We start from the raw sequence: 27,250 nt of genomic DNA on the forward strand, positions 1-27,250 counted from the left end.
TCTCGGGGTCTACAAACAATTACTTGGACTGCATGTCTTGGTTTGTGCTCTGACATGCAGTGGTAACTGTGGGACCTTATATAGACAAGTGTGTGTGTGCCTTTCAAAATCATGTCCAATCAACTGCATATACCACAGGTGGACTCCAATTTGTAGAAACATCTCAAGAATGATCAGTGGAAACAGGATACACCTGAGCTTTAATTTTGAGTGTCATGACAAAGGCTCTGAATACTTGTGTGTTTTATTTATATTTGTAAAAAATTTGCAAAGATTTCGAACAAACTTTCACGTTGTCGTCATGCGGTATTGTTTGTAGACTTTTGAGGAAAATGATGAATTTAACCCATTTTGGAATAAGGCTGTGAATACTTTCCAGGTGCACTGTAGTTGGTTTTCCATTACAAGATAGAAATGCTGTATATCGGAGAAATATGGGGGCTGCCATTTGTGACTCATGCATCTGAATATGTTGAATGTGTGGCTGGCGTGTCAATCCTCTGGTGTCATGTCATGAGTCCATAGCCTTTACCAAGTACACAGATGAGGACCTCTGAATTGTTATAGATTTGATGAGCTTGTTCTTCATAAAGTATTGAAACCAATGGGTCGGCATAACCAACTAAATGTATTTTGATAATTTTCTAACTATTTCTTTTTTTCTCAGTGCTCTGGACAGGGAGAGAGCTGTATTACTTCAACAAAGAAAGCGAGAACATTTGTCAGGTGAGTTAAGCAGGTATACTAAACACCTGTCCGTCTTGCATTTAGGTTTGTGTGCCCTTTTTTTAATGAGGAATTAAATGTCACTTTGCTTCAGGCATTTCCCTAAGCAAACTATTGATTTAGGTTGCCAAACTGGAAAGGTCTGAAGTGCTTTGGTAGACTAGATGTTTTTCTTTAAATGTACCTTGTAAGGGAATCTATGGACATTAAAGAACATTTTGGCCAATCTTTCCATTTCATGACTGATCATTTGGGCATACGTTTTGTAGCCCCTTCTTGACACTGACTTGATGCAAACTTGCATGTTGTAAAACAAGATGGGCTTTCTTCATTGAGGTACACAGGAAGTAATACTTTGTGGTTATTCTGCCGCCTACAGGTGGATGGGACAAAAAGTAAAAAAAATATGTAGGCCAGTCCAGGATAACTACCAGCACGCCTCAGTTTTTGCTCTCTTTAGAGGATGGACGTCTTCTCAGCTCCACTGGGAAAAATGTTAATATAATTTCTTTGCTATCTTTTTTTTTTTTCCTTCCACTCCTCTTCTTTCCTATTTTCTTTAGTCAAGGTTATTCACTGCATTGCTTCTTGAACTAGTGATTACAGTTGCAGCTATTTTGAGTGGAATTTTCTACAGTCTTAAACTAGAGTGCTGTTCTCATACCCTGCTGGATTGGATGTTGCAGGGCTATCTGGAATTGACCTTCAGGCACTGGTTTCTGAAATGGGTGCTTTCCAGACCTCATTCTTGTAACAAGTAGGCCTTGTAGCCCCCCGCACCTGCTGTCACATTTGAGAATTATACAAAAAATATATAAAGTACTGCGCTGGTTGCAAAAACGTGAAGGTGTATATGTATGCATCTCCAAAGATAATACATATACAAAAGTAAAAGAGGAGAGCACATACACTCCAATAGTGTGAAACCAGCAAGGAAAATGTATTAAAAGTAGTGAAAAATGCTCACTTCCATGTGGTGAGAAAATCTACATAAAAACAGAATGCAATGGTTTGCAAATCTCATAAATCCATATTTTATTCACAATAGAAAATGGAAAACTGAGTACAATTTTAAGAAAAAAGGTAATTTTGAAATTCATGGCAGCAAACACATCTGAGTTTGGTCAGGGCCAGGTTTACTACAGTGTAGCATCCCCTCTAAACACCACTCTGTAAATGTCTGGTAGCTGAGGAGACCAGTTGCTGGAGTTTTGGGAGAGGCATCATCATGTCAGGACTGATGATGCCTTTCCTTATGTGCAAGCTGCCCATTCCATACACTCTAATGCACCCCCATACCATCAGAGATGCATGCTTTTGAACGGAGCACTGATAAGAAGCCAAAGGGTCCCTCTCCTCTTTAGCCTGGAGGAGGCAGCAGCGACTATGGTTGCCAAAAATGTCAAATTTTCATTAGTCTGACCACTGAACAGTTTTCCACTTTGCAACAGGCTTTTTTAAATTGGCTTTTGCTCATAGAAGACCGGTGGTGTTTCTGGATCATGTTTAGATACGGCTGCTTCTTTGCATCATAGAGCTTTAACTTGCATTTTTGGATAGCTCGGAAGACTGTTTATTTTTGGAAGTATTTGAGACCACGCAGTATGAATATCACAGAAACATGCCTGTTTTTAATGCAGTGCCGTCTGAGGGCCCGAAGATCACAGCATCTAATATTGCGTTTTGGCCTTGTCCCCTGTACACAGATTTCTCCAGATTCTCATAATCTTTTAATAATAATATATACTTTAGAGATATTTAAAGTCGCAAACGCAGCTTTTCAGATTGGTGAACCTCTGTTCCAAATTGTGAGACGCTCTAACTCTAAGATGCTCTTTTTATAACCAGTCATGTTACTGACCTGTTGTCAATTAAACTAATTTGCAAGATGTTCTTCCAGCTTTTCCTTTTTAGTACCACTTACTTCGCCAGCTTTTTTTTTTTTTTTTTGCTGCCATCAGTTTCATTTTAATTACTTTCTTAAAATAGTACATGTTTAAACATTTGATGGGTGTTCTAGTTTCTATTGTGAATAAAATATGGGTTTATGAGAATTGCAAATCGTATTCTGTTTTTTGTGTAGATTTTACAGCGTCCCTACTGACTTTTGTGTCCCTCAATGGGCAAAAACAATAATGGGATCTGTGTACCTGCCATAAATTATTTTTTTCTTTGAGCCTATTTAAAGCAGGGCTGTGGAGTCGGAGTCGAGGAGTCGGGGGAAATTTTGGGTACCTGGAGTCGGAGTCGGCAAACAATGCACCGACTCCGACTCCTACTAAATTTAGATTGGAATTAAAAAAAAAAAAAAAGCAAGTTTAAATGTCCCAATTCACAAAAAGTTATAATTAATGACTTCTCTACTGTAAGAATAAAGACCAATGCATGCAGTGCCTCACGTAACCGCAAAACGAACACGTTAAGTGACCGTGAAGAAGCATGCTTTTCATGTGCTTCACTATATGGCACGCAACGCACAATTAGGAGCTGCAATACTTATACTTTCCATAGTGTTGTGTTCTGCTTTTACAGGGAACGCATGTTAGAGAACCAGTAAGTGTCCAAATAAAAAAAATCCAACAGGAGTTTTATAAAGCACTAAAAGAATTTGAAAAGTATGATCGCTCATCAAAACTTACTGTTGAAGAAGCCATCCTTGTTTATCCAGAGATCGTTAGTGATGTGGCCAGAATAGTTACTGCAATGCCACCCACCCAAGTCAGTGTCGAAAGATTATTTTCAGCCCTAAAAATAATAAATTCTGACTTAAGAGCCTCTATGAAAGAGGATCTGGCAGAGGCAATTCTCTTCCTTAGAACTCTACATTGAATTGATTGCATTTGCTAAGCCTATAACTACATTTCAAGATTAATATAAACCATTTCTAGGTTTTGCAGATTTTGTTTTTGGTTCATTATAGATAAGCTTTGTTTTTGTTCTAAAACAACCAAATAATGTGGTTTTGTATTTTTGAACTGGTAAAGATCCTGTTCCTGATGTTTATGCCTGTTGCTACTATCCAGTCACTTGATTGTTTTCATTGTGTTTGTCTTTTGCTTAAACTGTGCAATACAGTAGATTGTTGGCTTCCCAGCCAGTAGTCCTGTGGTAGGTTGCGTTTCTTTCACTCAAGGAATGTATAAAATACATTCGCATATTAATACAGAGGAGTCGGAGTCGGGGAGTCGGAACATTTATCTACCGACTCCACAGCCCTGATTTAAAGGACCACAGGTCACACTTGATCATTTTCTTGGCACTGCTTGCGACAGACTGAGGCATTATGTTAGTTGGTGGGGTTATCCTGGGCTGTTTTACAGCTTAATAGTGTCCAATCCTCCATTAGGCAGCAGTATAACCCTAAATTAGGGATTTGGTGTCCCTCAATGGACTCCAAGAAAAGACTTTACAGTGAGTACAAAAATCCTGTTTCTCATTAGATCTTTTGGTATCCAGGTTGTGCATGCATGACCACCCGCCAACTAATGTCTAGGCAGCGTTAGTGTAGGTAGTCTCCTCGATGCCTGCACTTTTGGGAAGCTGTTTGTTTAAAAAAAAAAAAAAATTAAAATGATCATACAGATAATTTTTTAGTTGCCAACATGGGTCTTTCCTGTTTGCCTGCACAGGCTTGAGCCCTAATGGCATAAAAAAAACTTCACTATATGTTACATGTGAGGTCAACAATATATTGGGTAATTTTGAATTCATATAGTTTTACCTTACACGTGAAGGTTGAACAAAAGCTTTTGTTTCTCACTCACTGAGTAGCAGAGTTATACTGCCACCTACAGGATTATTTGGACATTGACGAACCACAATCAAACCTTCGTAATCTTCCAGCATGCTGCAGTTTTTTTTTTTTCTAGTGTCCTTGGAGAATGGATGACTTTTTATCTGCTCTGCTAAAAAAAAGTCCCAACTATCTTGCTATCTTTTCTTCAGTCAAAATTTCCCTTCAAGCTGCTTAAACTGGTCTCTATACACAGCTATTGAGATTGCTTTATTTTTTAGCAATACCTTGTCCCTGCTGGATTGGACATTTTGTGGGCTGGCCTGGAATGTGACCATTTTGATTTTAGTTTCTTCATTGCGGTGCTTTCAGGCCAAATTATTCTACGCATGGCAAAAAATGCCTGGCTTGGGGTCAGAATTTGTTTCTTGATATTCTTTGCCATGAAATATGAAGAGGGGTCTGTTGGCCTTTGCGGACATCCAGCATCTCTAATGCCTGGGCATGGGAGGTTGTTTCCAAGGCTACAAGCTAGTTTTTCTGTTGTCAGCCCCAGCCTGTATCGCCACCAGATTAGGGGATTTAATTCTCCCTGTCTGGAATGGGGGTCGGGGGGGGGGGGGTTATACAGGACACAAATTCTGTTCACCAGTGTTCAGTCCTCCTGCGGGTGGCTGTGTATATATAAGATGGTACTAGACTGTCCCTCTGTGAACTCCAAAAAAAGAGTAAGATAAAAATATCTGTGAAATATTTTACAGAAACAGGGGTTCTTGTGAGAACCATAAAATCTGGAAGGTTAGAAAAGTGGAGCAGGTGTGCACATGACATAATTGGGGTATCTTTTAATTTACACCCCAAACTGATCAGTGGTTGTCAGTGTTGATGGGGGGGGATGAATCCTTCCCGCAAGGCAATTGTGCTCTCCCAGCAGGGAGACCACAGTGATTACTGCCAGAGGCTATAATAGCTGCTAGCAAATTTGTATGTAAAATCGGACAGGCTAGTTGTACCTAAGTTGATCGACCTACGTTCAGCCTTGCCCATACATGGTTGTAATCCTGGCCAGTCCCTACTGAACTGGCGGAGATTCGAACCGTCTTTGGCCAGCCTTGTGGTCTGCTGATAAAGCTCCTCGCTATCACAGAGCAGCCCCCACAACAGACTACCCCTCTCACAGAGACTCCCCACCCACCCACACAAGGAATACCCCTCCACCCCATCACAGACTCCCTCCCACCAATATTACACACTTCCACAAGATCGCAGCACTTGCACTCCCCCTCCCCTCTGCTACCTTATTCACACAAGACGGGAAACTTGACCGGTTCAGACAAAGGGCGGAACTTTTCATGTTAAAGGCAGTTGGTTGATTGCTGGGACCGGCCCGCTGTCTAGTAACCAACCAATCGCCCGCCCTTTGTCTGGACCTGTCATGTTTCCCTGTCTTCGGTGAATAAGGTAGCAGCGGGAAGGGCGAGTGTTGCGATCTTATGAAAGGGGCAGGCCGTACGTCAGGTAATTCAATCTGGCGGGCCATAGTTTGAGGAGCCCTGGTGTAGAGGAATTCTGCAAATATTTTCTTATTTCTGTTAATGGAAAGGGTTAAAGCGCTATTTATACTATTTGTATGCATTGTTTAGTTGGTTATTTTGACATCTTTTTGTAAATTAGTAGGGGCCACTGATTTCACCTTTTAATATATTTAAATGTGTAATTTTTACCTGTTGAGAATAATTTTAGTTGCAATTATATAGATAGTCTTCATAGCTATGACAATGATGAAGCCTATTAGGAGGCAATACTTTCTTTTGTCATTAGATGAACAAATCAGTCTGGTCATACACAGGCAGAGTGTTGGTGCACTGATAATGTTGTTTATTGACTGCAACATACCTTATTGTGCTATAACTTTTGTGACTCTAATGCAGATGATCTTCAAACCTGCTACAATGGTAGAGGCAACAGCGGAAACCTTTTATCTGGTAGGTACCATTTCAATTGTGACACCTCCCACTTCTTGCTATATGCAAAAATAAAATGTTATTTCTAAAAAGGTTCCTGGTTTTTCTTAAGCAAAAAAAAAAAAATTCTGCTTGTGTCGTAACAATGGTCAATTGTTTTCATATTTTAAGTTTGTGCACCTATTTGGATTTGTATATGGTATACACAATTGCTAGTACTGTTTGTGTTTTTATTTAATTTTTTTGGTCCAAAATTCGTAGTTCTTAACTACTTCAATACTGGGCATTGTCACCCCCTTCCTGCCCAGGCCAATTTTGAGCTTTCAGCGCTGTAACATTTTTTTTTTTTTTTACAGTATAACGCTGTAACATTTTGAATGACGTTTGTGCGGTCGTGCAATGTTGTACACAAACAAAATTTTGATAATTTTTTTTCCCCTCACAAATAGAGCTTTCTTCTGGTGGTATTTGATTACCTCCTGCGGTTTCTATTTTTTGCGCTACAGGACATGGATCTGTGTGTTAAAGGAAAAAAAAAAATTTCCTAAAAGATATATTAATTTACCAACTTTTTTTTTCTTTTTCATTTTTGTTCATTTTTATGTATGTTGTATATCTGTCAAACAAAAATTGTCCTTTTTGTTAACATTCAGAGTGCTTGCACCTTTAGTTTTGAGATTTATTTTGCAATTTTTCTTGTCTGTATCCAAAGATGTAGGGCACAGTGTAGGAGTTGGTTGGAGGCTCACGCTTTCCAGTGAAGACAGTTGATCTTTGGTCTATATTACAGCATTCTTGTCTTCTGTTTACTAACTTTTATTTTTAATTATGTCTGTGCTTTTCAGTGAACTGACAATTTGCTTTTTGACTGGGTGAAAAACTTGGCTAATCCTGTTGGATTCACCAGTGCCTTTACAATTAAAGCGGTTGTAAACCCGCAGGAAAAAAAAAGAGGCATACTAGCTCATTATAAAATACTTAACTTAGAACGAAGCGTCGGTCACTGTCGAGGGAGCTGAAGTTTCCCCTCTGCGTTTCTTCTGAGTTCGCGGCTCTGGCGCTGTGAGTGGCTGGAGCCGCGATGCTCCACATTTTTCCTAGGTTTTTAACCAATTTTTATACTTCAACCCTGTAATGAGGCACATTTTTGGGGTGTGTGTTTGTGTTTTTTTTTTTTTTCCTTGGTTGATGACCCTATTTTTGGGTCTGTATCTTTTTTCAGTATATTAAAGCGAAAGTTTTTTTTTCCTGAAGAGAGTACCTGACGGTGATTAGGATTTGTAGGTGTTTTTATTTTTATAAATAAAACATTTAGCCAATATTTTCAATTAAACCCACATTGAAGAAAAATATCCTCTCAAATGTATGACTTTTATTTTCAGAATTTAATTTTAGGGCTTTGTTTACATTTTTTTTCTAAATAATTTGCTTTTCTGTCTGGTTTTAAAGATGGTGACACAAGTGCAACTGAGAGTTGTGATGAAGTTCCTATGGAGCTGTACACAGCTTTCCAGCACACTCCAACAACACTTACACTCACTGCTACAAGGGTAACCAAGACAAATGACAAGAAACGGAAAAAAAGTGGAGAAAAGGAGCAGACTGCTGCAAAATCTAAAAAGGTATGGATTGAAACGGGAGCTTTGGCAATGCCTCCTTTTTAGGTTATTCATTTTAGTGATTGTGTTCAGAAAATTGAACTTTGCTTTTTGTTTTGGTCATATTTGTTGAGCAACATAGAACTGCAGGGTATATGTTCTATCTACAGAAGGAATGACCCTGTAAAATCTGATCCCTTCTTTATTGACTTAACGTTTCATAGTCAAAAGCAGGTACTTTTTGCCCAGAACTTGTAGGAAGATAATGCTGTTAGAGCCATTTTACACATACATATTTATAAGTCTGCCTTCTCTTTGGCCCCTATTTTTTTCAAGACTGCTCAGACTAACATTCGCTTTAAAGACTCTGTTAAGTTTTATGCATTTTTTTTTAAACTTTATTTTTTGGAAATCCAAAACTTTTTTGTACATGATTTTTCAGTTCTTGTTTTAACATCAAATCAAAGACATTGGTAATAACTAGAACCCAAATTTTCTCCCACCTCAATATCCAACAGTCAATTCCCATTTGTCTATCAGTACTGGGTCTAAAATATGATCACCTTCGGGTTGGACTTTTTACGGTTTCAGATCATCTCATTCATTGCCTCCATTACATCTCTGCTCCTGCTTGTTATAGCAGCTTGAGTATTCCCGTTTAATGTCAGGAATGTTTAAGTCATTCATAATTCAAACCCCCCCCCTTCATTGCCATTTGAGTTGCCTCGGCGATCAACAAGTTATCATAATCTTGAGTCTGTTCTGGTGCTCTGTATGTTACACCAATTCTAAGGGAAGAGCCCTCTCTGGTTTGGAGGTAGACCCGGAGAGTTTAAAGTGTGTGTGTGTGTGTGTGTGTTTGTTTTTTTTTTTTTTGTTTTTTTAACATTCGCCTTATGCCATTTTTGACATTAATGGCACCTCCACCTATAGTGTGTACCTTGGTAGTGTTATTTCCTAGTCATTTGAATTCTTAAATGGCAACAAAGTCACAGCTGACAACACATTGAATGCATAACACATTGAATGCATTAAGATGAAAAAAACTTCTGACTTTACAACCCCTTTAAGCTTTAGCTGTAGCTATTCTAACATATTGGAATCATTTTGGCCTGCAATAATGCTTTTCTTTTTTTCATACAAAACATGCTCATCAAATTCTCTATTGGAACTTATGTCTACTGCTACTGTATATGCCGATGAGAATATATTTCTTTCTTTCTTTTTCTTTTTCTTGCGTAGAATAAACTAGTAGATGTCGTGGTGTTTTTTGCATCAATAATTAACTTGATGGATTAAGAGTGTAAAATGTCATTTTTTTTTTCTAAAGGCCTTCAGAGAAGGATCAAGAAAATCTTCCCGAGTTAAGGTACTATCTTATTTAATGTGTGTATGTGTACAACAAAGTTTTTTTATTTGTCTTTATTATATATCTCTATCCATCTGTATTACCAGTCAAAAGTTTTAAAACACCCCCATTTTTCCAGCTTTTTTTTTTTTTTTTTTTCAATTTAAATAGTCCAGCAAATAGCCTTAAATGGCATAAAGGTAAACTGCCAGAGGTGAAAATAAAAAGTTTAAGTTAAACAAAACAGAAAATTGTACATTTCAGAGTTATACAAAAATGCCTTTTTCATGGAAGAAGTAATAGGTTAACAAATCGTTTTTTTTGGGCAGCAATGTAAGTAAATTAAGCCTGAAAAGGTTATGCTAACAATTCCTTCCTACAGGTGACCCAGCTTTTTTGATTACTTAATGCGCTCTGTCTGTATAAAAGTAGTGTTAAAGCAGACTGTTCCCACATCCCCTTAAGCAATATTTGGACTGTATTGTACTGCAGGAAGTAGTATATTACACTCAAAATGGCAAAAGAATGGAAATTAACAAAGGAAGTCAGACCATTATGACCCTTTAAAAGTGTAATTCTTTCCTTTAGAGAAATTGCATAGAAAGCCAAGGTTACAGTTTCCTACACCATCAAAAGGCACTTGGAGAAAATTGACAGGCGATGTGGCAGAACCAAAGCCACAACAGAATACGAAGACAAGTTTCTAAGTCATCATCTTGCGTGACAGGTGACCCACAGGACAACAGCTTCAAGCACAGCTGAACACTGAAGTAAGCCTCCGTTTCAACTGTGAAGAGAAGACTTTGAGCTGCGGGTTTGAGTGGCTCCAAGAAAGCCATTACTAAAATGGCAAAATAAGAAAGTGGCTTGCCTGGACCATGAAGCACTGCCAGGAATTCTGAAGATTGGAAGAAGCTCTTCTGTACTGATGAATCAAAATTTGAGATCTTTGGTTCATCAAACAGGGCTTTTATACTCTCTCAAAAAGGTGAAATGATGGTTCTTCAGAGTGTGACACCAACTGTCAAAAACAAGGGAGGAAGCATGATGGTCAGGGGCTCTCTTGCTGGATGCAGAGTGCCCAACTTGCACAGTGACACTCTGAACCAAAACTACTACTATAGCATTTTGCAGAGCCACCCTACAGCAAGATGACCTACTTCAAGCCTGTGACGAAGTTGGTTTGGGATCAGCTGAACAGAAGGGTGAAAGCAAAGGAACCTACAAGAGCAACACATTTTGTGGGAACTTCTGCAACAGTGTTTGGTAGAACTTTCTGAACAATATTTGATTTCTGTTCTAGAAAGAATGCTACAAGTGTGTTCGGCTGTTCTATCTGCAAAAGGTGCTTATTTTGAGTAAACCATTAAGCTTACATTTTGTTATAAAACAATTCCATGATTTATTTTTTGTTTCCAAGTGTTCTTTTTTTTATATATTTATATACATTGAGACATTAAACTGTGTAGTAATCAATAAATACTGGAAAAATGGGGGGGGGGGGGGGGGGGGGGTGTGTTGGTGTTCTAAAACTTTTGACCAGTATATGTTTACAAGGGTAGCCACTGCTTAAGTGCTCGGACAAAAAGAAATCCATACAAATCTGAAACTGGTATAGAGGCAATCGCGGCTCTTTCAGCAGAGGATAACACAAACCGCATTTTAGTAACGTTTCGTTGGAGCTCTGTCCATTATTCCCAAGACACTAAAGCGTAGAAGTGAACTGAAAACCCAATATCCCACACGTCAAAAAAGCCTGTGAGGATGACATCACAGTGCAAAGGTAAAAAAACTGGTTAGAGGTCAAGGAAAGCTCATGAAGGGAAACCATGACAATAGACCATCAAAAAAATGTACAAAAAGTGCAGCATACATGTTTATGCGTACGCCCATGTGCTGTACTTGTGTTTACATTAGCTATATACATGAGTACAGCAGCATGCAGCCATTCATGTCAATGACCGGAGCTACCCGGACAGGAAAATACATTGGGAATTTTGCTGATAAGACTGAGCTGGCCTGTATGCATGAGCCTTTAAACTTCAGACCCAGCTCTGTTTAAAAAAAAAAAAAAAACTCAGATCAGTCATGAATACTGTACCTTTAGAAAACTAATGGTGGTCATACACACTACAATCTGTACAACCTCATTTATGTTTACTACATCTATGTAATCAGGATGATCCTATACAATCAAATAAATGTATATCTAGTGGCACAGGCCCTTTGCGTTACGTAGTTGATTGTAGATCTAAAGGAGATTGGACACCTGGATTGTATAGTATATGGTAAGCTTAACCATTTTTAAACACTGTGCAATCGACTCCATTTCTGAAAAACCATCTCAAACAAAATGCGACAGCCAGGCGTGGTGTGCACTACTGCCCCATGCTTCAGTTGAAAGAAGAGCTTAAAGCCCACTGAACATGTTATTACAGCAGTTGGGATGCGACAATAATGGACCACAAGCAGAAATAACACAACAGCCGCTGTCCCAAGCAATAATGGTCCCCTTGCAGCAATGGTAAACCTTCAAAAACATCAACAGATCCCTCAGCACATCAGTATTTTTGAACCCCCTAGCGGCCACAAAGACCCCTCAAGCTAATGCGAGGAAACTTTCAATAAGTGCTGGTAGGGGTCTTGCATAAATGGTTTATTGCCCCTGCCGGAATCAGCCAGACATCCTTGCAGTCAGTCAAGAGGTAGTTTCACTTTATTTTCCAGGCAGTTAAAGGGGAGGGGTGGAGGGCACACTGCTTATATTGCTCCACCACATCACCAGGGACTGAATGAGCTTGTCAGTCGAAACTTTAGAGGTGGTGTCGGGAAATGTGGCTATGGCTTTGCTGTCCAAATATAATATTTAAAGCGATTTGTAAAATAATGACATTTCTAATTGCACAGAGTGGCCATGAACCTCCTCTTCTCGGTTCCCCCATTCTCTCTCCTGGTAGTAAAAGGTGAGGGGAGATGCTGATGCCTTAACTTTTTTTTACCCCTTAATGCAAGGAATGCATTACAGTAAAACATGTTTAGGCTTTAGAACCACTTTTAGTTCCACTCTACGCATAGTGACACAATACCAGCAGCAGGAATTTTGGACTCTGTATGTGGATGTGCTTGTTTATGGTTGCTATGACCCTCAAGTCAAATGTATTATTTTTTTTTGATTATCAGGCTTGCAGTCTTTAACGCCATTTCTTAAACCTTATTTTAGGGTTCTGCTCCTGAAATTGACCCTGGTGATAGTTGCATATATGGATGGGAGAGTAAAATCAAGGCTTGGATGGACCACTATGAAGAAGCAAGCATCAACCAGTACAGTGAAAGTGTTCAGAGAGAGGCACAAAGAATAGCTTTAAGACTTAGTTGTGAAAATGACAAAGAACAAATCGTCAAGATAAACTACAGCACCAGCAATCATATTTTTAAACCACCTGTCGAGGTACTTTTTTGCAGTTCACCCGATACTAATCCATGTACACCTATATTGCCAAAAGTATTGTGACGCCTGCCTTTACATCCCAGTCTTAGACCGTAGGATTCAATATTGAGTTTGCCCACCCTTTGCAGCTATAACCGCTTCAACTCTTCTGGGAAGGCTGTCCACAAGGCTTAGGGTGTGTCTATGGAAATGTTTGACCATTCTTCCAGACGCGCATTTGTGAGGTCAGGTACTGATGTTGACAAGAAAGCCTGGCTTGCAGTCTCTGCTCTAATTCACTCCAAAGGTGTTCTATCGGGTTGAGGTCAGGACTCTCTGCAGGCTAGTTAAGTTTCTCCACCCCAAACTCGCTCATCCATGTCTTTATGGACCTTGCCTTGTGCACTGGTCCAAATCATTTAGTGTAGGGGGGGATTATGACGTGGGGTTGTTTTTTAAGGGCTGGGCTTGGCCCCTTAGTTTCAGTGAAGGGAACTCTTAAGCCCTGTACACACGATCGGATATCTGATGGAATCTAATCCGATGAAGCTGACTTTCATCAGTCTTGCCTACACACCATCGGTCAAAAATCCGACCGCGGTGACGTAAAGCACTACGACGTGCTGAGAAAAATGAAGTTCAATGCTTCCGAGCATGCATCGACTTGATTCTGAGCATGCGTGGATTTTTGACCAATGGACTTCCACACAGACGATCGTTTTTTTTCTATCGGTTTTTTATCCATAGGAAGATTTTAAAACCTGTTCTATTTTTTTTTCACTGATGGAAAACAAACCGATGGGATCCCACACACGATCGGTTTGTTTTCAATAGACAAACCGATCGTGTGTACAGGGCTATAAGGTGTCGGCATACCAAGACATTTTGGACAATTTCATGCTCCCAAATTTGTGGGAACAGTTTGGGGATTGACACTTCCTGTTCCAACATGACTGCACACCAGTGCACTCAATACTGAACGTACTGACTAAGACTGGGATGCCATTAAAGTTTGTGTGTGTGTGTATAAAGTCAGGTGTCCCAATTCTGTTGGTAATTATAGTATGTATGTATGAAATTATCCTTACTTTTTTGCTGTTTAACCGCTTACCCACTTAAACCCCCTTCCTAACCAGACCAATTTTCAGGTTTTGGTGCTTACATCTTGAATGAAAATTACTCGGTCATCCAACACTGTACCCATATGAAATTGTTGTCCTCTCTTTTTTTTTTTTTTTTTTTTACACAAATATAGCTTTCCTTTGGTATTTACCCCTAGGTTTTTTTTTTTTTTGCTCTATAAAGGAAAAAGGACAAAAAATTCTGTAAAAGAAAAAAAAATGCATTTACTTAGTTTCTGTTATAACATTTTGCAGATTTGTAATTTTTCTCGAGACCCCAACATGCCAGAAAAGTACAAATGCCCCCCAAATTTTTCCCCACAATTCTTTGCAAAATCAACTTATTTTTATTTTATTTTTCCACAAAATTGTCATAGTAGCAGGTTATTTTTCACATACAGCATATGCATACCACAAATTACACCCCAAAACACATTCTATTACTCCTGAGTATGGCGATACCACATGTGTGGGACTTTTACACAGCCTGGCAACATGCAGGAAGCACCATCAGGCATTTTAGGAGCTTAAATTACACATATCATTTCTTGAATACCTCATGCACTTTTGAAGGCACCAGGACAATGGAAACTCCCCAAAAATGACCCCATTGTGGAAAAAACACCCCTAAGTATAATCTGAGGCATAATGAGTCTTTTGAACATGTCATTTTTTTCTATACGTTTTTGGAAAATGAAAGCACATTTTTCTTTACACAAAGTTTTCCATTTAGGGCCAGTTAACACCAGACACAGTTCTGTTCAGTAGCGTGTGCATTTTTTCTGCACTAAAAATGCATGCACAGTGTTTTCCATGTATTCCAATGGCTGTAGTTCACACCATGCAGTCAGTTTCCGGTGCAGAAACTGACCGGAAACTGACTGCATGGTGTGAACTAGAGCCATTGGAATGCATGCATTTTGTGCAGAAAAAAAATGAACGTACCTGAATGGAACTGCGTCTGGTGTGAACTGGCCCTTATACAATATTTCTAACATGGCATGTACATACCAAAAATTATACCCCAAAATAGATTCTTCTACTCCTGATTATGGCAATACCATATGTAGGAGACCTTTCCACAGCCTGGCCACATACTGAAGCCAAACTTGCAGGGAGCACCATTGGGTGTTCTGGGGGCATAAATGTCAAATCTAATTTGACTACCTATTACACTTTTTGTGAGGCACTGTAGTGGCATGGATGATCATGAATGGGTTTTCCTGGGTATGGCCAGCTGAGGATGGATGGGTATTGCTGGCAAGGCTGGGGCCAAGCGTGGATGGATCTGGCCCACAGCGTTGCTGCACCCAATCTCTTCCCTCTTTGCTCACACTGTACCGATCGGTACAGAAAGGGGAGAGAGGAACCAGACATGACGGCGGTTTGTTTACAAGTGATCGCTCCGTCATTCGACGGAGCGATCGTGAGGTAAACGGCCGCTGTCAGGGTCAATTTACCGTGATCCGTGGATACTGCTGTTTGTGCGCCCCAGGGGGGGCAAGCGGGAGTGCTCTTCTGGGAGGATATCATAGTGCGCTCTCCCAAAGTTTTTGAGCCGCGCTGAAATAGGGTTTGCCTGTAACTGCAGTTTCTTGTGCCTTGTTAATGTCTGTTAACGTGTTTGTTGCTTCCATCAACTTCAGTACTAAATCCTATGACTCAAGGCATTTAGTGTCAGCTAGGAGAAAAGTTTAGTGGGACATAATTCTGTATGCAGGATTCCCATACATTTTTGTGGAGGTCTTTATGCTGTAGTAATTGTTTACATACCCACATAATGCAAGCATATGGCAAAATTAAAATCTCATTGTTTTATTTATTTATTCTCTGTATTTCAGCAGAGCTATTTGCAGAAGAACAAGAAAATATTAAAGGCGGCCAAAGACCTGCTTCCTGAAACTTTAATTATTGAATACAGAGGAAAGTTTATGCTGCGGGATCAGTTTGAGGCGAATGGATATTTTTTTAAAAGGTATTTTTTGTTTGTGGCATCCAGAAAAGGATTAGAAACCTTTGAATAGGTCACGTGTGAATTTCAGTATCACTTTTAGGGCCAGTGTACATGGCATCAGATTTACAAGCAAGTCAAACAAAGCATGCTTTGAGGGAATTGCCTTGCGTCTGGATTGCTCTTTAGGGTTAGTGCAAGCAAACATTTGCAATCATCTAAGGGGTATCTAATCTCTAACCTTAAAAAAAAAAAAAAAAATAACTAGTTTACTTTTTGAGTGTACATAGATTGCCAGTTAATTTTGCTATACAGGGCTAGTTTTCCTTTCCAGAATAACATTTCAGTTTGAATTCTTGGAATACTGTTTTAATGCAGTATGCTTTCTGTTGCTTTTACTTTCTTCAGAGTTGCTTCTGTATGCATAATTTGTATAGTTAAGAAAATCAGTTTAGATCAAAAAAGGAGTTCTAATATTTAAAGTGGAAGCCCGTGCTATAACTAAAATCCATGCATCTATAGACACCCACAATCTAACACTAACCCATATAGCCCTGTAAAGAAAAAGTATACATGGCTTTTCTGAAGCTGATCCCACACTGAGCTCTGTCAGCCACTGCTTAACTGTGTAGGTAGGTGCAGAGGACACGTCTGACAACTGAAGCACCATAGTAGGTCTGTGGGTGGCGTCGCTTCCCATTTATTTCACAGACGTTGTCTGCCATATATATATTCTCTCAGTATGTATGATATTTTAAATGTTAATTTGGTAGATGTGTAGTCAATATCAACTCATCTTTATATGGCTGTGTTTATATTATGGAAACTATCATGCAGCTCTAGACCAAAGGGACTGCGTTTTGATGAAATAAAAAGGTTTTACGACATACATTTTAAATAAGTCAATATAATGCTCAAATTATTTTCTTGGGCTGTTAAACATTGCTTCTTTTTAGAATGTAGGAAAGTTCCCATTGGTTGTAGTGTGCCTTTTCCACAAACCTGAAACAGAGACATGTGGAGATGAGGTTTGTGCATTGCAGCCAAATACAATTTAGCAAAATTGTATTGAAATAAAAGCTATTAAGACTATCCTTTTAAAAAAAACTAAACATTTTGTTATTTTCTTTATTTGCTACAAATGCAAAATATACACTTCTTATTTTTTATTTTTTTTTATTTAGGCCATATCCATTTGTTTTATTCTATTCGAAATTTCATGGGCTAGAAATGTGTGTTGATGCAAGAACTTTTGGCAATGAAGCAAGATTCATCAGACGGTCTTGTACTCCCAATGCTGAGGTGTGTGTATTATACAGTGAAAAGCTAATTTTCATAAATGTTTGTTTTTCAGCATATTTTCTCTGTTTACTGTCAATATACATACATTCTTAATATTGCTATTCCATTGATGACTTTGAAGCAAATGCAGAAAGTTGTAGGGTTTGAATTTAACATGTATTTATCCAAAATTTCTTATCTCATTATCTAATTAGGACATTTCTCTGTTCTTTGTATTCTAGGTACGACATATTATTGAAGATGGAACCATTCATCTTTATATTTATTCAATTGCAAACATTCCAAAGGGTGCAGAAGTCACAATTGCATTTGATTTTGACTATGCTAATTGGTAAGCAAAGTTACTTGCTCATGAACTTACTCATATTTTTTATTTATTATTATTATTAATCAAATGTGTTCCTATTTTTGTTGCTACATTTTCTCATGACAAATCTTAAAAAAAAAAATTGGGTTCAAAGTCAAAACTGTATGAGAAAAAATGTGTTGCACTGTAAACTTTTTAACAGAAGTAGAAACCCAATGCTAGATTATCAGGTTTATCCAAGGCTTTATGTATGTGTATCTAATTATATAATAAAAAATACACACACACACTGTTCTGTATGAGGTTTATCCAAGGCCTTGTTTATGTATATGTGTATGTATACAGTTGTGTGTGAGAGTATTTGCCCCCTTCTTGATTTCCATTTCTTTTTTGCATATTTCTTACACTTAAATGATTCAGATCATCAAACAAATTTTAATATTACATAGAGATAACCCAAGTAAATCCAAGATGCAGTTTTTACATTATTATTTCAAGTTGTTCAAACCTGCCTGGCCCATGTTAAAATAATTGCCCCCTCCCATGCTGAATCATGAATGAACTGTGATTAACCACAATTTTTTGGAAAGCGGAGTTAAACTTCATTTGCCACACCCAGGCCTGATTACTGCCAGACCTGTTGAATCAATAAATCACATAAATAGAAGCAGTCTGACAAAGTGAAGCATGTTTATAGATCACAATCCAAAAGTCAAGAACCGATTAGAAACAAAGTAACTTGCATGTATTGGTCTAGGAAGGGTTTCAAAGCCATTTCTAAGGCTTTGGGAATCCAGTGAACCACAGGGAGAACCATTATCCACAAATGGAGATATCTTGGAACAGTGGTGAACCTTCCCAGGAATGGCCGGCCTACAAAAGAGTCATTTAGGTGTAACAAATATGCAAACAAAAACAGAAAGGTGGCAAATACTTTTTCACACAAGTGTGCGTGCGTGTGTATATGTGTGTGCAGGGCCGCTGATAGGGGGGGCCCACCAGCCCTTCTGTAGGGGGCCCGAGCAAACAGGGGGGCCCGGACAGCAGAGGGAATCATTGTGGTCGTATGGAGGGACAATTACAGAATTACTTCCCCCTTCCTGTTCTGCCTGCTTCTGATCCCCTTCTGTGCCCCAATGTCACATGTGATGCCCCCCATGGCACTGCTGGCTTACCTGTCTCGTAAAAAATAAATAAAATACATTTTTAATACATTTTAACATTCTTTAATAAATTATATTAACAAAAAAGTTTAAAGATTTTTCAAAACTTTAAAAAAAGGGCTAATTCACACAGGTTTGTGTCCGCTAATAATGATTTTAGTGTATTTGGTTGTGAAAATATTGTTTTGATATATTTGGGGGGCCCGGTCAGGTAGGCTGTACGGGACCCTGTGATTTCTAACAGCAGCCCTGTGTGTGTGTGTGTGTGTGTGTGTGTGTATATATATGTATGTGTGTGTATGTGTGTATATATATATATATATATATATATATATATATATATATATATATATATATATATATATATACACGTTATACGCACACACCCTCATCTTCTTCTCTTTTTTTTTTTTTTTTTTATTAAGAGAAGCAGTGTGGAAGATGAAATTGGGAGGACTTTTATGCAAAGCTTTTTTTTATTCTGGATGTCTGTCTTTACAGCAAATATAAGGTGGATTGTGCATGCCTCAAAGATGATCTTGATTGCCCGGTTCTCCGATGTAGTACTGAACCAACAGAAAACTTCAACAGTGGTTATGATACTAGAAGAAAAAAAGGAAGAAAAGAAAAGGAGATTTCCAAAGAGATAGAGTCTCAAAATCAGAATGTTCTAGTGGACACCGATGATGCTGTAGCCAAACTGAAATCGCCAGATAAACAGAGGAAGATGTCCCCTCTTCGACTGTCACTATCTAATAATCAGGTAATTTTTAACATTTTAAAACTTTATTAGCTTCCAAATTTACAAGGTGAAATTTTAAATATAGACTTTTTTTTACTTTTTATATGGTGGAACAAGCACTTGAGGTTAATTTCATTTTATTGTAATCATTTAAGTTTACAACTGTATTGGTGTTTTGCAGGACTTTTGGTGTACAACGTTGGGGTCACCATGTCTACAAATGTGTCACTTGTATGTTTGAAGAGGATCTTGCATTGGATCTAGCATTATGTTTCAGTTGTAAATAGCTGTGCTCTTACCACTATGTCTTCTATCTTGGCATTGTTTAAAAATATATTGTGTAGTGATATCCATCCTTCCTCCCTTCCTTGCCTTAAAGCCTTTGTATTTTAAGCTGAATGCATCTTCGGGGGCTGTGGAATGAGGAAATGCTTTTTATGTTCTGAAGCATTTGTCTCTTGATATATATTATATTTTATTGTAAGGCCCTTTAACCATTCTCTTCATGAGCCATGTTGATTTTGGCCAGCAAAAGTCGAAATTTTCCCGGCATTAGTGGGAGTAAACATCTGGTATTATAGGGAGGAATAGTGCCCCATTGCTGGTATCATAGGGAGGAATGGTGCCCCATTGCTGGTATCATAAGGAGGAATGGTGCCCCATTGCTGGTATCATAGGGAGGAATGGTGCCCCATTGCTGGTATCATAGGGAGGAATGGTGCCCCATTGCTGGTATCATAGGGAGGAATGGTGCCCCATTGCTGGTATCATAGGGAGGAATGGTGCCCCATTGCTGGTATCATAGGGAGGAATGGTGCCCCATTGCTGGTATCATAGGGAGGAATGGTGCCCCATTGCTGGTATCATAGGGAGGAATGGTGCCCCATTAGTGGTGTCAGTGGGAGGAATGGTGCTCCATTGTCTGTGTCAGATGGCAGAATAGTGACTTGTATCAGTTGGAGGGATAGTGCCCCAAGGGCTTGATAAATGCAAGCATAGGGACGCATCCGGCCCTCGGGCAGCAGTTTGGAGACCACTGATTTAGACTTCAAGGGGCTATGTTGTCCTACAGAGCCTGTTCCGACTGTTCCCTTTAGTAGAAGAACTTATAGGTTCTGTTTAGATAAGGATGCCACAAAAGTACAGCAGGGGTAGTGCTGGGGTCGGCAACTTGGAGAACACACGGTGCAGGCAAGAGGCTGAAGGGCAGGGCAACAAACTGGTGATGTAGGGGATCCACAGCAAAGTGTAGGAAATGTTGATCTTGAATTATGGAGCACACCGGTTCGTTCTTCATGTCCACACATGCTAGCATGTCACCCTGGTAAGGCGAGGAGATGACAGACCGGGTGGATTACTTGTGGAATTTCTGAGCCTGTATGAAGACATTTATTGCTTTCAAATGCAAGATGGGTCAGATACCTTCTTTTGTATTTGGGCAGAGGACAGCTGCTCCAGATACCTGAATGAAGAGACCAGCTCTAGCAGCAGTGTAGAGAAGAGTCCTTGATTGGGGGGGAAAAAAAACACTATAAAAGTAGGTTTAGTCCTTTACAAAGCAGAGCTCTCCAGTCTCCTAGGACATTGGAAAAAAACTGAGGGATGCTGGTGATAGTAGGGCTTATCATAGGCTGTCATACTGTTGTTTTTTTTTTGTTTTGTTTTTTTGTCATTATCTAGTCCTCTTGTAGGAAGCAGTATAACCTTGAAAGTAAATGATTTCCTGTGTTTCAATGAACAAGAGAAAATGTGTCATTGCTGAAATGACATAAAAAACTGTGCATTTTTGTTCTTTTATATTGTCGGATCTCCCTTTTCTCTGAAACTTTTGTCTCCAGGACATGAAATGAGAAGAAATCTCCACAGTGGGGAGACACACAAAACCTGTTTGTTTAACCCTAAGACAAATTATTATTTTTGTGTACATTGAAAATCTTTTCTCTCACTTCTGGTCTCAGAGATTGAGGGGCTGTAAAGGAAAATTTACCCAACAGGGACACAAACCACAATCTAAACCCACATTAATGGGGATTTGAACCTTTCCTATGTTTAAAACAATAAAATAACATAAATTCGAACTTTAATTATCTTGAACTTTTTGAATACCAGTTCAACACCATTTTAGACCGTCTTGCTGAAAAGTCTTGAAAACATGACTTGTATAGAGAGGGGGAATTGTAGCAGTAGAGTTGAAACCCTGCTTTTGAATCCCCTTCTTTCTGTTACAAAGTTTTTGTTACCACCGTTGTACTGTTTGTGACTTGCCTTTTTATGTACAAGTCGTTTAGTTTGGATGGTCCCATTTTTCACAACATGCAACTAATTTTACTTTTTAGTTAGGTCGGTTTACAAAACCATGTATGTATAAACACAATTCTAAGTTTAGTGCCAACCAGAATCTTGGCAAAGCATGGCTCTTGGTTCCACTTGTAGTCGGATATTAACTATTCCCTTCACAACTATACCAAAGACTCTGAGAGAAAAGTCTGTTTAGGTAGTCGGAAGTATGAATATTGCACAGTCCAGATGTTTTTTTTTAGCATCACTGCACAAAATCTAATACCTTTCTCATTTATCGAAGGACACAGGGATTCAGATTTAACAGTTGGGTTAAACTACAGGTCTGGACACTTGCAAACAGAAATAGTATGCCCCCCCCCCCCCCCCCCCCCCCCATGTAATCCTTCTATATTCAGCATGCCTCTGTTTTTTGCTAATGACCTGGGTGTTAGACACCTGCCTTTGACTCTGTTTTACAGAGGATTGATTAATCCATAAGTAAGGATGTACATGCTTAATGCGTATTGTGGTGTATGTACTATTTTTTGGCAGCAAACCAGCACACATCCAATGGCCATGGCTAACTCATGTTTTGGGACCTAATTCACTTGCCCCCTCTTTCCTTATCTTGTGATACTGGAAAAGCATGGTTCATTTCAGGCCTTCCTCGATTTTCCAAACCCTGGAACCCCTGGTGGGTTCCTGCTTAAGGCATCCTCTCGAGGATGGAGTACGTTCAGAATCCTTTGTGGGGCCTGAGCATTTGAAGATGGATCCTCCTGTGGGTAGTCGGCCTCTTGAGGACGTTTCCCCAGATCCCTTTCTTTGCTGCTAGTAATCAGGAGTTTGTTTATTAGCAATATGGCTAAAATTCTTTCCCATGCTCATCTATGGATTCTTTGCTGGACTACGGCGGGTCAGGAGAACCATATATTGTTCTTTAGGTTAGGCAGGTCCAGCATAGTTTATCTGTCTTAAACACCCCAGATGTTGATGTTAATGGGTTTTACCAATTTTCTTATTTTCGTGGCGTTCTTTTGAACTAGTCTGGGGTTGCTGTATGATTTTAATTCCTGCATATCTTTTTGTTGGCGTACCTTTTTGTGCAGCCTTACCCCCCCTTTTATCAGTTAGGCTGGTTTTACCCTTGAGCTGTTTACCAGTCTTTGGTCTCTCGGCTGTTCTTTTTGGGATATTGGGTGTAATTTTCTCGCATTGTGAATATCTCACTTGTGAGATTGGTTTTCTGGCCAGGATCTTTCTGTCCCTGAATCCTTAGGGTTGGGGAGTGTAAAGATTGTGTCTTCATGTGTAGACCAGTTGGTCTTGCCTGGTGAACCTTTTGGAGGACCTGTTGTCATGGGAACTTTTCATCAGATTGATCCTCTGTTGCCTTTCTTGGCTGGTAACACTTCCCCTATCCTACAAGGAGCTTTTACTTCGGTTCAGTTTTGTGCACCGAACCTTCAGGGCAGTTCTGAGATGCAGATCATTTCCAGTGCCTTATGTACCTGTCCGTGGCTGTTACCCACCCCTCTTGCGCTAATTTCAAAGCCAGGACTGTTCATGAATTCTCATATCCCTCATTGGGCAAGAAATAAAGGTTTTTGTATTGACCATAAACATATTTTGGTCTTTTGAAGGACATTCATTTTTTTTTTTTTTTTTTTGTCCTTGGTACTGTTTTTTTTTTTTTTTTTTTTTTTTTTACAAATCTCAGGCATGCTGAGGATGGATATATATGGGGGCTCACATACAATTTTTCTGTTTTCCAGTGTCCCAACCTTTTGTAGGTGGCAGTAGGTTTTCTGAATATCTGTGTCCCTCAATGGACTCCCATAAAACATTTTATGGTCACAACAAAACATTTTTTTGGGGCAAGAAAAGCATGTTGGCTCTTCACTGGCTCTTCACTCTCGGGGGGAAATCTTGATCTAATCGTTGTTCCCTTTGAGCTTAGCTGGTATGTTGGTATGTTGCCTCCTTGCTCTCTATACAAGATCTCCTTTGAGATTAAAAAACTTTTTTTATAAAATTACAACAGTTTTTAGGATTTTAAAAGATGGCCTTTAAAGTATACTTTATTTAATTTTTTTTAAGCTCAATCTGTTTGTCATTACTCTTGAAATTCTTAAAGCTGACCTCCAGGTAAACACAAAAATACACAGATGAAGTACAGATGTGGGAACTGTTTTACTTGGCAAGGATAAGAATTTGTATTTGTGTCCATGCAGATCCAGGATGTACCGTATTTATCGGCATATAACACGCGCCGGCGTATAACACGCACCCCCATTTAAGAGGGAAGTTTCAGGGAAAAAAATTAAAATTTTAAATATAGAACTTTGAAGCAAAATAAGGGTAGCGCAAAACTTTTTTTTATTAACATTTATACCACTTATAAGGTAAACATTTAAATAACATATTTTGAAAGTAAAAGCAACTGTTTTAACCAAGAAAGTGGGTAAATTCTTCTGGGGCTGAAGTAGTTAAGACCAGTGCACACACTGATGCCTGACAAGGGAGGGCAAAGAGACACAAACTCTGCAGCGAGGTGGTCCTGTCATACAGTGTGTGTTGTGTGTGTCTATTAGCTCCCCCTCCCCCTGTCAGGCAGTGTAATTCATTGTCCCGCTGGCATTACATTTTATTGCTCTCCCCCCTGGGCAGACTCTCTTTTTTCAAAGAATTTTTACTTGCCGGGTTCAAGCTCTGTCTTCCACACGTAAGATTTCTGTCAGCCTCAACTCTCGTGAGCAGCGCAGAGCGTTACCATGGTTATGCTCTGACGGCAGCGAGAGTTAGACTGTGGCTTCTGTGTGCAGTGCAACAGGAGGATGCCTGCCGCGGAGGTCTGCAATGCCATGTCTGAGTGTCCCGGGACTCCCAGGTCCCCTGGGCGGTTTGCTCCATTGAGATCACACCCCCCCCCCCCCCCCCCCCCCAAAGATGCTATGCTGTAAGTACCGTTGGATTTTTTTTAATGATATCGGCGTATAACACGCACATGCTATTTTCACTCTGTTTTCAGGGTGAAAAGGTGCGTGTTATACGCCGATAAATACGGTAATTGCATTACCCTACTACCACACAACCGGTTGGTGACCTGACCATTATTTTCTACAATTAAGCACAACCAGGTCACCTCCCTGTGATTGGGAGCCGCAAAAGTATTAGGTCCCCCTTTGCGCTCTACTCCTGTCAGCGTGTTCTTTTTTTAAGCTCCTGTACATGCAAGACCCCTGATTAGCTCATAGTGCTGCTCTCCCTTTGAGTGTTGAACAGAACTGAGGAGACTAAAACTTGGGTATTTATACTAGTAGAGCTATAGATGAACATAAAGATGTGTAGATGTATATCATAACTGGTGGGGATTTTTGTTTTTCATACATTTGCCTGGAGTTCAACTTTAATACAACACTAAATTGAGCAAAGAATGCAATTGCTTGATTGGCCACACATTTTTTTTTTTTTATCTGGCAGATGAATTACTTTCATCCATAGGAAACTGGCTTTTATGAAGCATAGGATACTGCATTAGGTGACTTAAGTAGCAATTGTAGTGTTCGAATCCCTTGAGTAATTAGTGCAGTAGAGCTTCTATAAAGCAGTCATTTCCATCTTTCAGGAGCCAGATATTATTGATGATATAGAAGAAAAAACTCCTATTAGCAATGAAGTAGAAATGGAATCTGAGGAACAGATTGCAGAAAGGAAAAGGAAGATGGTAAGTCGGGAAGATAGTGACTAGTTAATGTCACTTGGCCTGAGTGACAACTGCTCTTCCCATGCTGACTGTTGCTTCCTCTTAGGCTTTAGACCAAAATCATTTAATAACGGCATCTTTTGTGCTTTTATATCTAATAAACAGCTTGCTTGGTGCATTCATTCCATTTGGCTCTCTAAATTTTGGTTTTGTAAATTTGTTGGTTTGTAATTTTAAAACATGCATACTGCTTTTTATGGCTTCCTTATGCTCATCTGTATACCAATGCAACAAACTGGTGCTGGGTTTGACTTTAATTTTGCTTTTAAACTCTGCCAAACGTTGTTCTCAAACTGATCTATCCATTTTATCAAACCTACAGAAAGAATATGTAAACTTCTTGTAATTAACTTTTATGCAGTAATTTGCCATCAAATGTGATCTGATCCTCCCAAGTCACAATTTTACGAACATGTTGCTTAAAGGGGTTGTAAAGGTACAATCTTTTCCCCCCCTAAATGGCTTCCTTTACCTTAGTGCAGTCCTTCTTCACTTATCTCATCCTTCGATTTTGCTTTTAAATCCTTATTTCTTCTGAGAAATCCTCACTTCCTGTTCTGTCTGTAACTCCACACAGTAATGCGAGGCTTTCTCCCTGGTGTGCAGTGTCATGCTCGCCCCCTCCATTGGACTACAGGAGAGTCGGGAAGCTCTCTACGTTGCAGATAGAGAAAGAAGCTGTGTGTTAGTGGGCGTCCTGACTCTCCTGTAGTCCAAGGGAGGGGGCAAGCACGACACTCCACACCAGGGAGAAAGCCTCACATTACTGTGTGTAGTTACAGACAGAAGAATAGGAAGTGAGGATTTCTCAGAAGAAATAAGGACATTTAAAAGCGAAATCGAAGGATGAGGTAAGTGAAGGAGGACGGCACGAAGGTAAAGAAAGCCATCTAGGGAAAAAAAATTGTACCTTTACAACCCCTTTAAAGAGGAACTGCAGTATGCTCACATAATTGGTGTTAAATATCTTTGCCATTCTGAAGCTCTCCTCCAACCACTTTGCATATTATTTTAATTATTTATATATACACTCGGATTCTGTACTTGCCAAATATGCTGCCGATATTTCTTGGCAAACTCTTACGAGAGTGAGAGAGAACTGTGCATGATGTCGTAAGCCTAGGCTTTTTACCACACAGGAAATGGACTGTATAAGGTAATTACTGTCAGAAAAAACTTTTACAATCTAAAACTAAGTTGAAACAACAAGGGCAGAAGATTTTAATAGATGGAAAGATGAAAAAAATAATTGAAGTTCCACAAGCCAATACAAAAAACATTTATTGTCTTTATCTAACACCATTAAACTTTCAGTGCTGGAGGAAAAGGTAAACCTTTTGGAGTTAATAGCTGGTCGAAGATCCTTTTGGTAGACATGACCTCAACAAGCGCTTTTGGTTGCTCTAAATCGGACCTGCACAACGTTCAAGAGGAATTTTTGACCATTTCGCTTTACAAAACATTTGTAGGATGTCTCGTGTGAATGGCTCTCTTGAGGTCATTCCACAGCATCTCTATGGGGTTATGGCCTGGGCCACTCCAAAATGCTCATATTCTTTTTCTGAAGCCAGTCTGTGGTAGATTTACTTTGATGCTTAGTGTCATTGTCCTGCTGCATCACCTAACTTCTACTAAGCTTAAGCTGGCGGACAGCCACCCAGATATTATCCTGAAGGATATTTTTTAAACTTGGGAATTCATTTTCTCCTCTGATGGCAAGTGGTCCAGGCCCTGAGGCAGTGAAGCAAGCCCAAATCATGTTTCCTACTATTGGGGAAAATGTTCTGCTGTTGGTAAGCTGTACTCTTTTTGCACCATACAT

General features: G+C 39.3%; 1 protein-coding gene across 9 annotated transcripts in view; it reads left to right on the plus strand.

The window, feature by feature from the left end:
- The window catches only part of KMT2E (lysine methyltransferase 2E (inactive)), a 114,447-nt gene that overhangs the window by 40,763 nt on the left and 46,434 nt on the right, over nucleotides 1–27,250 (plus strand). For 5 of the 9 annotated variants that reach the window (XM_040343500.1, XM_040343497.1, XM_040343502.1 and 2 more), the window contains exons 6-15: nucleotides 668–726; nucleotides 6,391–6,444; nucleotides 7,873–8,045; nucleotides 9,352–9,390; nucleotides 12,590–12,817; nucleotides 15,759–15,892; nucleotides 17,053–17,170; nucleotides 17,392–17,501; nucleotides 19,142–19,403; nucleotides 25,291–25,389. In XM_040343500.1, coding sequence (XP_040199434.1) covers nucleotides 668–726; nucleotides 6,391–6,444; nucleotides 7,873–8,045; nucleotides 9,352–9,390; nucleotides 12,590–12,817; nucleotides 15,759–15,892; nucleotides 17,053–17,170; nucleotides 17,392–17,501; nucleotides 19,142–19,403; nucleotides 25,291–25,389 — 1,276 coding nt within the window. Of the gene's footprint in view, nucleotides 1–667; nucleotides 727–6,390; nucleotides 6,445–7,872; nucleotides 8,046–9,351; nucleotides 9,391–10,040; nucleotides 10,715–12,589; nucleotides 12,818–15,758; nucleotides 15,893–17,052; nucleotides 17,171–17,391; nucleotides 17,502–19,141; nucleotides 19,404–25,290; nucleotides 25,390–27,250 lie in introns of those variants that run through there. The other 4 variants (XM_040343501.1, XM_040343504.1, XM_040343505.1 and 1 more) reach the window with 3 other exon arrangements.

This window comes from Rana temporaria, chromosome 3, assembly GCF_905171775.1.
Source record: "Rana temporaria chromosome 3, aRanTem1.1, whole genome shotgun sequence".
Classification (NCBI taxonomy): domain Eukaryota; kingdom Metazoa; phylum Chordata; class Amphibia; order Anura; family Ranidae; genus Rana; species Rana temporaria.